This window comes from Capsicum annuum, chromosome 4, assembly GCF_002878395.1.
Source record: "Capsicum annuum cultivar UCD-10X-F1 chromosome 4, UCD10Xv1.1, whole genome shotgun sequence".
NCBI classification, from domain to species: domain Eukaryota; kingdom Viridiplantae; phylum Streptophyta; class Magnoliopsida; order Solanales; family Solanaceae; genus Capsicum; species Capsicum annuum.
In genome coordinates, this window is record NC_061114.1 from 231,038,498 (window position 1) to 231,055,898 (window position 17,401).

The 17,401-nt window shown below is 34.1% G+C and overlaps 3 protein-coding genes across 4 annotated transcripts; 2 read left to right on the forward strand and 1 right to left on the reverse strand.

Moving 5' to 3' along the window:
* Nucleotides 1–5,460: 5,460 nt before the first annotated feature.
* LOC107869373 (increased DNA methylation 3) lies at nucleotides 5,461–9,184 on the reverse strand. Of its 2 annotated transcripts, none has more exons than XM_016715908.2 (3): nucleotides 9,066–9,184; nucleotides 6,990–7,432; nucleotides 5,461–5,936 (listed from the first exon to the last, which is right to left on the reverse strand). In XM_016715908.2, exons 2-3 carry the CDS (start codon nucleotides 7,348–7,350, stop codon nucleotides 5,695–5,697), a joined length of 603 nt encoding a protein of 200 aa, XP_016571394.1. In that variant the 5' UTR covers nucleotides 7,351–7,432; nucleotides 9,066–9,184; the 3' UTR covers nucleotides 5,461–5,694. The 2 variants fall into 2 exon arrangements, with proteins under 2 accessions (XP_016571394.1, XP_016571393.1); XM_016715907.2 differs by having other exon boundaries at nucleotides 9,017–9,135.
* A 1,277-nt stretch (nucleotides 9,185–10,461) lies between these two features.
* On the forward strand, nucleotides 10,462–12,138 carry LOC107869372 (heavy metal-associated isoprenylated plant protein 44). The gene is made up of 3 exons (XM_016715906.2): nucleotides 10,462–10,829; nucleotides 11,610–11,682; nucleotides 11,760–12,138. Exons 1-3 carry the CDS (start codon nucleotides 10,818–10,820, stop codon nucleotides 11,960–11,962), a joined length of 288 nt encoding a protein of 95 aa, XP_016571392.1. The 5' UTR covers nucleotides 10,462–10,817; the 3' UTR covers nucleotides 11,963–12,138.
* A 1,078-nt stretch (nucleotides 12,139–13,216) lies between these two features.
* Nucleotides 13,217–17,361, forward strand: LOC107866764 (short-chain dehydrogenase/reductase family 42E member 1). The gene is made up of 5 exons (XM_047411405.1): nucleotides 13,217–13,561; nucleotides 14,305–14,647; nucleotides 15,504–15,775; nucleotides 15,952–16,148; nucleotides 16,707–17,361. Exons 1-5 carry the CDS (start codon nucleotides 13,372–13,374, stop codon nucleotides 17,139–17,141), a joined length of 1,437 nt encoding a protein of 478 aa, XP_047267361.1. The 5' UTR covers nucleotides 13,217–13,371; the 3' UTR covers nucleotides 17,142–17,361.
* The last annotated feature ends 40 nt before the right edge of the window (nucleotides 17,362–17,401 follow it).

Here is a 17,401-nt window from a genome sequence, read left to right on the forward strand (position 1 = left end):
ACATATAACATCGATCAATAAATTTAAATTTACTTATAACATCAACCAATAGATTTAGATTTACATATAACATCGATCGGTAGATCCAGGTTTATATATAACATCGATCGGTAGATCTAGATTTATATATAAAACTGATAAATAGATCTAGGTTTACATAGAACATCGATCAATAGATCTAGATTTACATACAACATCTATAGATAGATCTAGATTTATGTACAATATCAATTGATAGATCTAGGGTTACATGTAACATCTTACATATAATATCAAACAATAAATCTAGATTTACATATAACATCAATTGTTAAATTTAATTTTACATATAACATCATTCGATAGATTCATGTTTACATATAAAATCGATCAATAAATTTAGATTTACCTATAACATCGACAAATAGATTTAGATTTATATATAACATCGATTGGTAGATTCAAATTTACATATAACATTGATCGGTAGATCTAGATTTATATATAACATCGATCGACAGATCTAGGTTTACATCTAACATCAATCGATAGATCTAGGTTTACAGACAACATTACATATAACATCAATCATTAAATTTAATTTTACATATAACATCATTTGATAAATTCATGTTTACATATAACATCGATCAATAAATTCAGCTTTACATATAATATCTATCAGTAGATCCAGATCTACACATAACATCGACCGGTTGATTCAGATTTACATATAACATCGATCGGTAGATCTAGGTTTATATATAACATCGATCGATAGATCCAGATTTATATATAACATCGATCGGTAACTCATCAATTGATAGATCGATATTTACATATAACATCAATTAATAGATCTAGGTTTACATATAATATCAGTCGATAGATCTAGGGTTTACATATAACATCAATTCATAAATTTAATTTTTATATGTAACATCAATCGGTAAATTCATATTTACATATATAGATAGCCAAGAAGATGCAATAAATTTATTATTTTGTTGATTTATTTACACTAAAGAAAAGTTATCTATAAAGTGTTTGATAGCATGATTTGCGAACAAAAAAAAAATGAAAGAGATAACTTGCCTAAGTGAATAGGTTTGCCGTCTTTTTTGTGTGGGGATTAAACAAAGCGAAGTGAGCTTTCTGAAGTGACCTTTTTATGATAGGTTTTAGATATTTGTTTGTTTGAAATTAAATGAGAAAAAAAATAGTATATATGGCAACATTAATTGATTATTAGTTATGACCTATAAAATATTTACTTTTATAGCACATTCTAACTTTAAATTAGGAATATCACTAAATGTAATCCCTAAGAAATAGAGAATAACATTTTGAGTAAAGTGAATTTCTTTTTTAGAGCCAAATAATTTAAATTTTGAGTAAAGTAAATTCTTTTTAGAGTCAAATAGTTTGATTCAAATACAAAATTCCTTTTTCAGTCAATAATATGAGTTTTGAGTGTAACACAATCTGCGAACAAAAAAAATGAAAGAGATGACTTTCCTCAGTGAATAGGTTTGCTGTCTTTTTTGTGTATTAAACAAAACAAATTAAACTTTCTGAAATGACCTTTTTGTAATAGGTTTTGGATTTTTGCTTGTTTGAAATTAAATGACACAAAAAATAACATATATGACAGCATTAATTGATTGTCAGTTATGACCTATAAAATATTTAATTCTATAGCACCTTGTAATTTTAAATTAGGAATATCACTCAATGCAATCCCTAAAAAATAGAGGATAACATTTTGAGTAAAGTGAATTTCTTTTTTAGAGCCAAATAATTTGAATTTTGAGTAAAATGAATTCTTTTTTTAGATTCAAACAATTTGACTCAATATTCCAAATACACAATATATTTTTTAGAGTCAAACAGTTTGATTCAAATACAAATTTTATTTTTCAGTCAGATAGTGTGAGTTTTTCGTAAAGTGATTTCTTTTTTCGAGTCAAACAATATGAATTTTGAGTAAAATGAATTTCATTTGTAGAGTCACAATATGAATTTTGAGCATCACTTTAAGATATATTTTTCCATCATATTTATTTGAGAAAAAAATGCAATTTATAGTACTTTATGTCTAGTTTTTGAAAATTCAAATTTTGATTTTAAAATATTGAATTACTCTAATCTAATTTAGCTTTTAAAATTAATCAAATTAATTCTCGAGGAATGAAACGTGATGATTATTCTCGAGAGGAGGGAGTAGTACTAGTTATGCAAATTACACAGATTGGCTCGTCTTAAATCAAGTAGAATCTAATTATTCTTTATGGTTATTGAGGGTCATCGAATGCCTACTTTGTAGCATTCTTTAATTTATGTGACTCAAGCTGATGATTTTTTATTTTCAGCACTTTAAATAATAAAAAAGTGATCGAAAATATCCCGACAGAATTGAAAATAGACACTATGCCTTGCAAAATCACTTTTATTTTTTGTTTTTTCATAATATGCACATAAGTTATGCCTTATAATTTCTATAGAACTTATGTTGTTAGAGGTATATGTTTAGCTCATAACACACAAATTATGCGTATCAAAACATAACTTATTTCTTACCGAAATATGTCTTAAGTTCAGAATTCACAAAGTTATGCCTAAAGTTCTCTCCAAATCGTTTACTGAACGAGGCAAAAGTTCTCTAAACTTATGCCAGACAAGGCTAAAACAAGTGTTATTTTTTGAAGCATGGTGGTAGTTTCTGAAAATTAATATGTCCTCTTAAGTGAGATGAGTGGAGTTTATGGTAGAAAGTGACCTAAAAAGGAAGAAAAACATAGATCAATCAAGGACGAATGAGTGGCACTTAGTGGCAGAGCCACCTTTGCTCTCGGGGGTTCATTCAAACCTCTTTTGACCGAAAATTATATTGTTTTCATACTATTTTTACATGATTAAAAATATTTTTTATGATGTATAGTAGATGTTGAATCCCCTTCGACTAGTTCGCATATATACTTCTGTTGGGAAAAATTACTACAATATTGATATTGGATAGGAATTAACGATAGTAAGAGAGTTGTCACAAACACTGTGTCGTGGCAAGCCACTGTCTTGAAAGCGATTTCGGCCCGACGCCGGTGCAAATTCTTCTAGTCGGTCACTCCCCAAGGTTCCACAGCTACTTCCAAACACGTGCACTCGTGGCTGGAAGTTTGGAGGTTGCCTAAACCAATTGCCCAAAATAATTCAAGAAGAGAAAACGAGGAAGACTCTTTTCTTTTCCTTTCCTTTCTATTTGTTGTATATTTCTTTTTTCCGTAGGAGCTCTATATATAGGATTTGAAAGTGACAAAGAGGGTGAACTTTGAAGGAATTAATGGTGAGTATTAATGGCATTAAAAAGCCATTACTTTATGTTATAGAATTTATGTTCTAAAGGAGATATGTTCACTTTCTTTATTACGTAGATGTTTTCAAATCCTGAAACGTATGTTTTATTTGTTTTTTTTCTTTATTCATTGCATTATACAAATGCTCTAAGGAGCATTAACTCCACAACTTCTGACCATCCTCAATGAAAATCCTGGCTCCGCCACTAGTGGCAATCAGCCTGGGGTCCGTTAGGCCTGAGGGAATAGATTATGGATGAGCAAAAATAGGGCGTGACACGACGACCTTTTATAAGATTTGCATTTACCATTTTTAGCATCTAAAACAAACCTCTATTTTTTTCCTTAGTAGTTATCAAATGAGAGGTTGTGCTAAAACATGTTTGATCGCGGTTTATGGTCAAATAAATACGGGGGAGGTATGAGTCGATAGGATGCAGGGAAGGCTGGATAATCTTTTTCTATCTGTCATTCGTCAGGAAGCAGTTGAAGAAAGATCAGCTTTTATTGAGCTTTCGAGCAATACTTTCCATTGTTGTCTAATCCCAGAACGCGATCAAGACAAGGATTGCATGGCGAAGGGATCTTGCTTATAGAAAGAAGATAGTCCAGAAAAAGAAAAACACGCAACATGCTTTTGGCTTCCAGTCATTTAGTTTCATGATTGAATAAAACTATACCTAGTTGTGCAGGCAGAAGCAATATGACCAACAAACTCATAGAAGTAACTAAAATAACGAAACAAGTTTGGTACTAAGTTACACTACATAAAATGCAACAGAAACTGGCTGAATAAAGGAAAAATGTTGCAATATCAGGTTGTCTCAGTTTTGAAAGCTGAATTTATGCAAGAAAGGAAGATACAAATAGAGTTTTAGTAAGATAATAACTTGAGATTTCCAGAATAGGAAGTTGGTTTAATCATGACTATACAAGCTAACCATGCCCAAGGATGATTCGAACTTTACGCTTGCTCTATTTACATGGCAAATACATTTCATTGTCTGAACCATACAAAATCTACAAGTTAGTACACACACCACCACTAATCCATATAAACAACAGTTCAGTGCGAGCAGATTTCTGTGGTGGGTTCTGGCTGATATGGTTGTCTACATGACCTACCGGCTATGGTTCGTACTTCATCACACCAGCTTGGAAAATGCCATCAGATCTGAAATTTGGTGAAAAAACAGCCTTGGATCGACAGGCCTGAACAAACTAAAGGAGACGGTGAAAGCTTCAGATGGACATCATTGCTAAATTTTCATATCAAAGACCCAAGAAAAATAAGTCTGGTTGAGCAAGTAGAAGCAATATGACCTACAAACTGATACAAGAATTCCATTGAATGGTCCATAAGTAACTAACTTCACATAAAAAGTTTAGTACTAAGTTACACTAGACAAAATGCAAAAGAAATAAAGGGAGCTGTTGCAATATCTGGTAGTCTGAGCTGTGAAAGCTGAATTTATGCAAGGAAGCTACAGATAAGAGTTTCAGTAACATAATAACTAGAGATTTTCCAGAATAGGAAGTTGGTTTTATTAGGGTTACAAGCTAACCATGTCCAATTAATCATTACGAAACCTAGCAATCCAATGTTTAAGCACAGCTCCTTCCAAAACACCATTTGAGCTTAACTTGTCAGTTAAAAACTTGGGATCAGTATGTCCGGCCAAAGTGAAAATGATGGCGAAGTGGTCCTTTAAAGAATAAACTGAGCTCTTGATGCGGATAAGCCAATTGTGGGGAAGGTTAGACTTGGTAAGCCATAACTTACTTGAAAGTTTTTCTTGTCTAGGGAATCCGAAGTTTTGACTCATGGCACTCCGGAGAAGCAAATCTTGATTGAACCTAGAAGCAAATCTTGATTGAACCTATATTTGCTCAATGGATACAAACCGCTCATAGTAAAACTTCATATGGGTTTGGTATTCATTCTGCTGGGAGTGTCAATGTGTAATTTTTCTGAAGAAGACAGCCTCCTTAGAGTAAATCAAGAAGCAATGTTGGACAATATAAAATTCCCTTTTAGCTGATTTTCTTCAGAAAACTAGGTTCCAATCATGAGGGGGAAATCCCTGCAAGTGGATTATTTCTTTACAATGCTCAGTTTTTATTGCTAATGCAGTAATATGCTGTTTTGGTGAACCAAAATGAAACAGTGGATCAATTGAACTGTACTTTTGTGCTATTTACATTGCAAAAACATGTCATTGTCTGAACCATACAAAATCTACAAGTTCAGTACACACAGCACATTAGCCACCACTAATCCATATCAACAACACTTCAGTGCAAACAGCTTTATGTGGTGTGGTAGGTTCTGGCTTAAATGGTTGTTTACATGACCGACCAGCTATGGTTCGTACTTCACTACAACAGCTTCAAAAATGCCATCAGATCTGAAATTTGGCGAAAACATCCTCGGATCGACAGGCCCAGGCAAATTAAAGGAGACGGTGAAAGCTCCAGATGGACATTGTTGCTGAATTTTCATTTCAAAGACCCGAGAATATCTTGAGACAGTTCTTCCACCAGTTGATGTCACCCCTCGAATAAGGACCTTTCCATCTTTCTCAATCTCACAGTTGAAATCTCCTGCATCAAGGGTTAAAGAGTTCACTTTGTAAATATGATAAGACACCACCACAATCAGGGAAGTTTGTGAAAGTGTTTGCACCAATGGATAGGGCATCAGCCAATAATCTCGTTTTCTGACTGTTGGGGAGAGAAGTCTGACATACAAGAATACTATCAGGATAACAGTTTCTTCTATGATAACGTGATTGCTAGATGTCGAAAAAAGAACTATATAAGGACCTTAGAAGGCCAATACCGAGAGAATAAATTCAGAAGCATCTTCACCTAATGATTACCTAAATATTTCTTTCTCAAATAGACATCACGAGGTAACATTACAAAACTTAATACAGGAACATGATTGATAGATTAACCTTTTTGTCTGTAATGGATTTATCCATGAACCAATCCTAGTTGAATGTGCATTAGGAAAATGAACAAGTAACACATAGCAATTCCCATCTACTGGTTTTAATTTCTGTCGAAATGGTATCTTATCATCAATGAAACAACTTTGCCCTTGAAAACATTAAATGCACAACATTTCATTCATAACAGACTCATCCACATCCCATAGCTGCAAGCAGCGACGTGCAGAATAATGAAATTCCCTACTCGAACCAAATTCCTCATATTCTGCATGCTTCAAACTCTATATCTTCCAGGCAAAGTTTCCTCGTTTTGAAAAGTTTCCTCATTTTGAAAAGGACTTTTATATATGAGACAGGATGTGTATTCCATTTTATGAAATATGATAAGTTCCTTGGCTGATGATCAATGGCAGAAAAAGTTCAGCAACATAAAGATGTAGCGCTACTGCCATGAATATCTGTGGCACAATTGATTTACAAGGCCTTATTCATTTAATATAATAGAGCAAAATAAATCAAAGGGCAACCATACTGGATTGGTCAAAGCACAAGCTTCATGAACTACTTTGTAATATCAATTCTGTAATATCTGATTCACGTAAAATAATTTCCAGGATCTCTGTATACTAAGAGCTTAAAGCAGATTACCACGTTCAAACAGATAACAGAAAGGCAACACGTAAAAGGTAAAGTAACAAACCAGGATCTTTCTTGACTCCAGGTAGAGCAATACGAAAATAGTAAGCAGATCTGCTAACACCAATATCAACAACTCCAACAGGTGGTCCAGTTGGCCCTTTGCATGCTGTTCCAGTCAAGACAACAGGGGCCCCAGAGTAACATTTTTCCAAATTCGGAAGTGGGAGAAGGGACATCATGCAAGGCCCGTCAAAATCATTGGTCATTAAATCAGAATAAGGCCTCTTTTTAACGTTGCCTTCCATCTTCATCAATGACGTACAGTTTTCAGCAGAATCTTCCCCATCCGGTTTCTCCTTGGACCGCTTCCAAATTATTCTCTTAACCTTCTTTTCAGGATGTAAGCATTCCATGTTTGACATTCACTGACTTTTAATGTTCACCATTTCTTTCATCAGAAACATACTGTAAGCATTCAACAGTTATCCAACTACCAAACTAATTCTGCCACCAATAAAGAGCAAGAAGAACTCAGGTAGGGAAAAGGTCAAAAAGGACAACTAAAAAATGGGAAAAAGAAAAGAACACTAGGGCATGAAAAAGATCAGAGAAACACTGTAATATGCAAGTTATAGTACTTCATATAATCTATAGACAAGTCTATTACCGAATGTGCAAATACCTAGGAGAAGTTCTTTTAGTATCTACATGCTAGTATGGTAATACCCACTGTTATGAGGTAGATAAAATAAAGAAAAGAGAGATGAAGAGAGTTTAGTGACACGCTTCACAGGAGCTGAACCTGAATGTAAGCAAGTTACACAGTAAAAAGCATTAACCGAACCTCCAAGATCAAAAGATGTTCTACAACCCATTGATCCCTGGTTGACGCACATGTCACCGGCATATTTGGAGAGAAGGGATTCGATAGAAAAAATTAACTCCCAAGCTGATATCTACCTTACTAGCAGGTGATAACATAAAACTAGAAGAACTGGAGAACTAGGTAAGCTCATGACGTTTTAACAGCCATATAAGTGTACTGTCAATAATACCATAAGGAAACCGGTTATCTGTATAATCCAAATGGAAAACTGGAAACACCTCCGGAGTCCAGCCTGTGTGGGACAAAAGCCACCTAGGTCAAAAACAGGTCTAGTGTGACATAGAGAACCGGATAATCCGGTTACATCATCCAATTGTGACGTTTAACAAAAACAGCTTCCATCGACTACCTAATGCTGCAAAACATGGGTCACTTTTGGAAGATATGTTCAAATTTCCCAATAATCAACCAACTTCTCAAGGGCATCCGAAGGTCCACATTCAGCTTAAGAAAACTAATGCATTAATATGTTTCACCAATATATTGTATATAAAAAAGCAAAGACTTTCGTTCGTTCTTCTCATCAAATCAAGTAGTACTATTAGTTATAGTTCCTTTACTTGATTGCTGGCATAACTAATTCAGTTGGTAAACGATCAACCGCAAATTTCATTCTTGAACTAGCATTACATGGATGAATGAATGATGAACATATTTAGTTACTTTAGCTTCTCTCTTTTTTTCTTTTTCCGAATGAAGGAATGATATTAGCAAGAACAACATAGCCTAAACAAACTTGAAGGTGTTTAAATTAACAACCCAAGTACAAATGCAAACTGATACTCCTATATATTTGGAGAAAACTTAAGTTTATGCTTCCAACAAAGATCAATTTAGATTCTTAGAGCTTTATGTCAACCTGGATATATACTTGGAAAAGCTTCAGTAGCTTTTCAAATAAGTCTTTAACTTCATGACTGAATATCTATATATCTCTTCTTAGAATTCCCAAAACGAGAAAGAACATAAATTGCATGTTACCAATTAAACAATACTCTAACTCACTAAATAAACTACACACATAAAGAATTGTGCAGCGCTCTATTCCTCTAACACCAAGCAGAAAGGATTCAAACTTTATGTTGCAACAGTCTGTTTCATGCAATGGCCAAATGGGCTCTCCTAATTTCAGACTGATCAAGTAATTAGAAGAGTAAGTATAGTATACCAAAAGACAAAATGGGAATACAGAAAGAATGTACCAAGCAAGAATCAAAGTCCTATTCAATCTTCAGAAAGTGGGGGCTTTACCGTTTGTCCCTTTTCTTGCATTAGTTTTTTCTTAATCTTTGATGTTCATTAATCTGGAGCCAAAGTTATGACATTGGAATAGTGACAGACAGGAGTACGTGTCTGTTAGAGAAACTCACCAGCAATTTTTTTTTTTTAGAAAGGTCAGTGCGCCCCAGAACCCATTGACTACTTTATTTTTATTAGTAATAATAATTAGAAAATCAAGTCTTGCAACAAATAAAGCCAAATCAATTCTTTTTATTTAAAATTTATTTATGTCAAACTTTTATTTGGAAATAAAAAATATTCGAATTAATCTCTTTCCTCCTCTTTTTCTTCTCCTTCTCACTTCAAATGAATTAAATCTTCGAATGAAAATGAGATTGAAAGATTAGTGTTTCATACTTGAACAAAGCAAATGCTGAAACGGAATTAGTGATCAAGAAATTAAAAAAGTAGAAACAACTTGACCAAAAGAAGTTGTCAAGAGATCCACGTTAGATTCCAACGCAAATCCGTTGTTCATTTTTACTTGTTCATAATATCTCAAAATAGGTGTTTATTTCTACTTGTTCAGTTTAGAACATCAAAAGATTGATTATTACTTAATTTTTAATTTATCTTTGTTATTAACTACTTATATAATTATTTCTCAATGTATTTTTTTTCAAAGATCGAATCAATATTGAACTAGTGAAAATGGATTCAAAAAGTATATAATGCTACTGTGGAGTATCCCCACATATAGCTCCTTGAGATGCATGGAAAGACACAATAGGATCTTCTGTCTTCCTGCACACACACATATATATATATATATGGCTTTTGTCTTGTTCCCATGTCTTTGAACATCATCACCAGTTTGACATGTCTTTTCAGAATCAAATTGTTTTAAGGTGGAGCAATCCCATGTTTTGAATTTAAATTAATCTGTTGTACATATCTGTGGTCGTTAATTTGGATTAATTTGTTATGATATTAGTTATATTAGTTTTAATAAACGAGTAACTCTCTTTCTTACCAACAACTAAACGACCCTTTACTGTTTAAAGAGAAACACCTCTGCTAGGTAACAGAACTTGTCCCTCTTAAATTTGAATTAGTCGGGTACCAAACAATAATTAAAAAGGATGAATTACATAGCAAGTTTTGTAAACATAAAGAAAAAAGCAAAGTTGGACTCGTCAAAGGCCAGTCATTGGGAATGCTTCCCAACCAACGCCCACATTGCTTTTAGGGAAAAACACATAGGGAGGGGACCTTTGAACCTAGAGCTGCTTTCACCTTTCTACTGATAATTTCATGGTTAATTCGTTGCTAAATTGCTCATAATTAATAAAATTTATCCTTCGCTAACTTATATTTTCTTTTAGTAATGTAGCTTGCCATTTGTATTTCGCGTACAAGTAGTATAGTAGAAAGAGAAATTGATTTGGATCTCGATGAGAGGACGTTTCTTGTTTATTGGTTTTCCTAGTTGAATTCCTTTAATTTTTTTGCCTTGCAATCTACTGATCCTTTTAATAAAGCAAATCAATATTATCATGACCTTCAAAAAATAAAGCAGTTCATTCCCATCACCAAGATTCACTTTGCTGTTTATTCCCCCTACCTTCTTTTGTCCACATATATATATATATATAAGTTGCCTCGCTTTTATCCATTGTTCTTCCTTGTGCCATTTACCCATCATATATACGCTTCCTCACTGTATCATCCATCTTGTTTCTCTTTGTTTTGCTTAGCTAGTCACTTAATCCATACATCATCATGAACATGGAGGTTTGTACACTAATTTTTATCTCCTTTCTAATTTCTGGCCGTTCCCCTATAATATATATCAAAGAACGATCCAAGATTTAAATTTGATGTGTTCATGTTTTTAATACCTGAGACATTACACACTTTGAAACTGTCATCAGTAGTAGGATACACTTTCTGATTAGGGCGAATGTTTTAGATTTCCTGCTGTTTGTTTATGATCATAAATTGTTCTCATACAAATAATTGAGCTAAGCTAGTTCTTCATTAGTAGCTTTGTGACCTAATTTCTGTGGATCCAGCCTCGATTCATGTTTGTGATTTTTTGTGGGGGATCGGGCTGACTTGTATGTTTTTGAATTTAGGATTTATTTGTAGGCACGTACTCCCTCCGTCCCAAATTTTCTAATTTAATTTTTTATTTTATTTGTCTTTTTACATTAGATAATTTTTTTTTCATGTTTTACTCTTTGCATTAATTATTTTTTGTTCAAATTAAAAGGTAAACATCATTTAATAGGGGTACTATGGTAAACTAGTCATATTATTAATTATTTTTCTTAATTTGGAACGAAGAGAGTATTATATAACTGTATTTAGTGAGTTGGTTTTGAACGTAATAAATATACGTCATTGAGACTTTGATCTCATCATTGTACTCCTCTCCATTATAGTGAAAATTCTCCTCCTCTTTCACGTAAATCTGTGGGTTCTTCTTTTGCTTGCGGTATTGTTTATTCCTATACCTTCATAACAGTAGCAACAACTAATCACTACGTACTTTTTTTTTGTTTATGACAGACAGTTGAATTGAAGGTAGAGATGGTGGGAATACATGAGAAAAGACTGCGAAAATGCCTGTCTAAACTAAAAGGTAATCATTATGCGGACGCGTCTCAGGTTGTCCTTTTTTTCCACTGGTAATAAATAGTAAATTGATTCTGAGAACAGGGATAGAGAAAGTGGAAGTGGAAGGGAAGAGTGAGAAAGTGGTGGTCAGAGGGTACGCACACAGAAACAGAATACTAAAAGCCATAAGAAGAAGTGGTCTTAAAGCTGATTTTTGGTCTCCTCAAAATGAACTCCTTCAAGCTTATGCTGCTGCTGCTTCTTCTTCTTCTTCTTCTTTCAAATTCAACTTCTCCTTCTTCTAGCTACCATCTTTCAATTCTGCTCTTTAGTTGAATACCAAATCTGTTCTTTTTAGCACTGTATACACACAGAATGAAATGATGGAAGAGTTTTATTTTGGGATTTCGTTTGTTACATTATTGTCTCCATCACGTATGAACGATCAGCTTTCGAGTAATTTATGTAAGATTTTAAGTCATCATTTGGTGTCGGGTATAAGTAATATTGAAATAAAATAGGGATTAAGTTAACTTTGACTATGCGTCAAATTGAGACTATATTACAGTTCACAATCAAATTCTATAAGTTAATTAATATAGTACAACTAGTCTTAAGAGCCCGTTTGAATTAGCTTAAAATAAGTAGCTGATGTATTTGGTAAAAAACGCTAAACAATTTTTTTGTATTAAAATGACATAAATATCCTTAACGGTGAAAGTTCGTAAGATCGATCCTTGCAAAATGTTTAATTCCAATTGATTAAAATATAAGTTAATTTATATCTCAAGTTATTTTATATTTCAAATTAAATAGAAAAAATTATTTTCTAATAATTTCATATTATTTATTGAAATCATTGTATGAAACTGAAAAAATAGCAAAAAACATTAATTTTCACTGCAATGTAAAATTACTAATTACAACAAGAATAAAAAGAATTTTCTTGTCAATCTTTTTTGTCACGAAAAAATTTAAATCAAAGTGACATTCCTTGTGATGGAAGAGGAACCTGCTATACCTCCACCCACAGATCTTTTCAAATAATATTTGATATTTTTTTTAATTAATACAATCTTTGAATAGTAAAATTATAACATTACAATATACATAGGAAAAGAAAAACGTAAACTATGATAAAGAGCAAGGAACGAAAGAATAAATTAGGATAGAGAAAGTAAAAATACTTATTTTTAACACTTTTATTGTTTGTAAAACACCCAATAAATAAAAAAATACTTTTAAGCAACTTCTAAGCCCATTATACATTTTTCCTTTTCCTATTGTTAAATGTAAATAATTTAATTTAGAATTAAGGGTATTTGATGATGAAATAACAATGGGTAAGAGTCATTATATTTAGACGTGGCATATATAGTCAAACTTATCCATGATAAGAGAATTGTTTATCCTAATTACTACTATTTTTCGTTATTACAAAAATATAAAAATATATAATTAGAAAAAACGTGAATAGTAAATGAAATCGAGTAAGGGTCAATTGGTGACGCAAGAAAGATGTCTTTAACAATAAAACGTGCTATTTAATATAAATTGTATATTTATATTGGAATTTTATAACTTGTCCAATTTGGAATTTTATATTAATTGTAGATTAGCATCACTTTAGATTAAAATTGTATAGAAAATAGAGGCGAGGCACGGGAGGCAAGCCGCCGAAAGAGAAAGATTCAACATTCATTTGGAGGAGAAAATGCATGTGAGCGAGAATGAAGGGATTGAGAACAATAGTTTTGTGGTTACAGGTGGACTGGGATTCATAGGTTCCGCACTTTGTGTTGAGCTGGTGCGAAGGGGTGCTCGTGTTGTTAAAGCATTTGATCTTCGAACCCATTCTCCTTGGTCCTCCAAACTAATTCAAAATCGGGTTCATCTCATCCAAGGTAACTACTAACTACCCCTTTTCCATTCTCGCATGCTATAATAAAGTCAACTTTCTTTCTTGTTTTTGGGTTATTGATCTTGTGAAGATTGCGGTTTGTTGATCTGATTCTTGCTCAGACATGTTGTGTATATGGAACAAAAGAAGTTGGTACAATAGTTCAAGATTGGTCTCATTTGGGTGACTAAATTCCCAATTTCCGGTCAATGTATATGAAAAGGATCATGAAAAGAGATGAGTTAGTGAAAAGATGCCAGCTTTAAGGGGTATTGAAGTGAAATGGATCTAAATTAAGCAGAACGTGTCCTAGCCTTGGTGGGAGGTGGCCTGTAGATTTAGTCGAGGTGTGCGAAAGCTGGACCAGACACCAATGTTATTAAAAAAAAAAATAGATCAGAGCTGATACAGTAGTTGATCTTTCCCAAATTTATTTGGTGAGAAGTAGTTGATTGATTGATGATAAGGAACTTTTCTACAAACAACAACTACATGCCCAGTGTTATTCCACAAGTGGGGTCTGGGGGGGTAGGATGTACTTGGACCTTACCCACCTACCCTTGTGGGGTAGAGACGCTGTTTCGGATAGACCCTCGGCTATAAGGAACTTATGTACATTTAGAAATTGAGGACTAGTTTATAATCCTCTTGTTAAGGTTGCTGAAACGGATGATACAGTTTTCACTATTACACCGAGTCTTGTAGCGTTTTCTGCAGCTGTTCAATTTGCTTGGTTTTCAATTTCAGGGGATATAACAAACAAACAAGATGTGCAGAAAGCACTGCAAGGGTCAGATTGTGTTTTCCATCTTGCTTCCTATGGCATGTCAGGGAAAGAAATGCTCCAATATAGCCGTGTTGATGAGGTTAATATTAATGGAACTTGCCACATTATTGATGCTTGCCTTGACCATCAGATTAAGAGGCTTGTTTATGTGAGCACACCTAACGTTGTTTATGGCGGTAAGGAAATTGTTAATGGGAATGAAAGCCTGCCTTATTTCCCCATAGATGACCATGCTGATCCATATGGACGCAGCAAATCTATTGCTGAGCAACTAGTCCTGAAGAGCAGCGGTCGTCCCTTCAAGTAAGTAATCTTTACAGGGACATAAATCACAATCCACCGTAATATTTACTGCACACATATGTTATAGAGCTTCACTCTCTATATACAATGTAATAGAATCCAGACATATAAGTCATTCCTTTTCCTTAGATGCATTATGAGTTTTCACGCTTTTCTTCTATTTCCTTCAGAATTGACTGCAGTGACCTATCCTGTTGAACCATATGCTACATATTATCGAAGATAGCTGATATCTTTGCTAGATAGTTGCATTTACACGATTGTTTTTTAACTGGAAGATAAGTTTCCTTTGGATTGAAAAGAAAAGCAAAATGGGCAAAATCTCATCAGCTTTTCCTCTGCCAGTGCAAACAATTTTAATCAGTTTCTCCCACGGCAAACACGTTTGGCATAAAGCTGCCAAAATCCTTGATAGTGATTCTAGCAACTCTCAATAGCTGTTTGGCCTTTTCAGCTCTGTTTTCTGGATGTTGAATCAAAACATGACGGTTTCCTACTTGTACAATTTTTTTTCTTTCTTTGCACTGCAATGTTTTGGTAAGATGGATCAAAAAAAGTGCAATATGCTCCAAAAGGTGCTCTTTTATATGCTCCAAAAGGTGTTCTTTTACTTATTAAAAGCACTTTGAGATTAATTCCTCTTATCTTTAATTCCTATTGGATACAACCAACTTCTAAAGAAACGGAATACGTTATTTTCATACCAAAACCCCTTCACCTCTGTCTATAGGTGTGTATAATGTGTGTTTATACGTATATCTATGATTGTTCACATCAAGAACTGCTACTTGATGTTGTATTGACATAATATTTATGGTTGTTCTCTCTTTTCTCTGCATGTATGTCCATTGCGCAGAGAGAAGAATGGCAAATGCCTTTACACCTGCGCAATTCGTCCAGCTGCTATATATGGCCCAGGTGAAGAAAGGCACCTGCCGAGGATCATAACTCTTGCAAAGCTAGGTCTGCTTCCCTTCAAAATCGGTTCACCAAATGTGAAATCAGATTGGGTGTACGTGGACAACCTTGTATTGGCGCTTTTATTGGCTAGCATGGGACTTTTGGATGACATCCCTGGCAGAGAAGGGCATCCAATTGCTGCTGGTCAACCTTATTTTATATCAGATGGTAACTACTCCTTGGCTTATATTTATTTGTAGGATTATGGAATCTTGTTTTGGACCAAGTAGAGGTGTTATTTCTGATTAATATGTTTTTAGAATTCTCCAAAGACTTTATTAGCTTGCAATTGCTAATTGTTACTTGCTGTATCTCCTTCCTTCATCAGTGATCTTCTATTGCAGGTTCTCCCATCAACAGTTTCGAGTTCCTTCGCCCTTTACTGAAAAGCCTGGATTATGATCTACCAAAGGCATCACTAGCTGCCTCTCATGCTCTTCTTCTGGGAAAATTTTTCTGGGCTTTATACTCCTTCCTGTATCCTTGGTTAAATAGTAGGTGGCTTCCTCAACCTCTGATCCTTCCTGCTGAAGTCTATAAGGTTAGTGCTTCATCTTTGAATCCATTATTTCTTCTTTTATTGGTGGGAGGTGGCAAGCTGGTCTGGACACCACGGTTATCCAAAAAAAAAAAAAGGCCTTGAATAGGCTTCACTGGCTTTTCTGGGAAACTGTCTCAAAATTAGTTAGGGATAAACCTTCTTTTGTTATGGCAATTATTCTGAAGAGAAATGATTAGCCAGCTATTATGGCTGATATGGTGTGTGTTAACACCAAATTAGTCATTTTATATTCTGCTAGTCCAAATTCTAGACATTATGTAATAGATTTTCTTTTGTTGCTTTGCTATATATTCATGGAAAAGTTCTGTTAAGTGATACTAACAGAACATATTTTACCAAATAAAAAAGAAGAGAAATGATGGCTCGCTATTCTTAGAGAATGAATGTGTGAGTGCTTTTTCCTATCCCGTATTGACACCAGATGTTCAATTTTGTCCAGCAATAGTAAACTCTCTCTGGTCATCGACACAACATTTTTCTCTACAATTGTATAAGAGGTAGAATTCTAGTTGATACTTGGTTTTCTGCATGTGCTAGGTTGGTGTCACTCATTACTTCTCTTTCCTAAAAGCGAAGGAGGAACTTGGGTACGTCCCAATGGTGAGTTCCAAGGAGGGCATGGCTGCAACCATTGCATATTGGCAAGAAAGGAAAAGGAGGAGTTTGGATGGACCTACAATATGGCCATGGCTGTTTTGTATGATTGGAATGTTGTCGTTGTTTGCTGCTGCATATCTGCCCGATTATGGACCCATTCCTTTTATTAGAGCAGTTCACCTCTTCTTCTTTCCCTCTATATGGGCATTGAAAGTGACGTTTGTTCTAGCGACTGCTACACATGTAGGTGAAGGTATATATGCATGGAATCTTGCAAAAACAATTGATCCAGCAAATGCAAGAGGGTGGTTTTGGCAGACGTTTGCTTTGGGTTTTTTTTCCCTACGATTGCTGCTGAAGAAACCTAAAAAGTAGGATTTCCCTACGATTACTGCTGAAGAGAGCTAAAAAGTAGGATTACCATATTTCTTGTGTGACTGTGAAGCATGTAATTGCAATCATATCAAGTTGAGACTTAATAACAACTTTGCAGTTGCTTTTGGTCTCAGAAAACTATTTGTATAATATAATATTCGATTGAAACGAGCTTAAATGGACCAACGTGGTCAATGAGAACTATTGTTATTAGGATTGAGGCATAGATTGTTGTAGGTGTAAGGAGACCAAAAGCATAT

Coding starts and splice junctions, on each gene's coding strand:
- LOC107869373 (XM_016715908.2), bottom strand. CDS start 7,350: ATGTCAAACATGGAATGCTTACATCCTGAAAAGAAGGTTAAGAGAATA. Junction 5,937..6,989: donor TGGAGTCAAGAAAGATCCTG/GTTTGTTACTTT, acceptor CCCTTGATGCAG/GAGATTTCAACTGTGAGATT.
- LOC107869372 (XM_016715906.2), top strand. Junction 11,683..11,759: donor ATGCCTGTCTAAACTAAAAG/GTAATCATTATG, acceptor TTCTGAGAACAG/GGATAGAGAAAGTGGAAGTG.
- LOC107866764 (XM_047411405.1), top strand. CDS start 13,372: ATGCATGTGAGCGAGAATGAAGGGATTGAGAACAATAGTTTTGTGGTT. Junction 13,562..14,304: donor TCGGGTTCATCTCATCCAAG/GTAACTACTAAC, acceptor TTTCAATTTCAG/GGGATATAACAAACAAACAA. Junction 16,149..16,706: donor TTCCTGCTGAAGTCTATAAG/GTTAGTGCTTCA, acceptor TGCATGTGCTAG/GTTGGTGTCACTCATTACTT.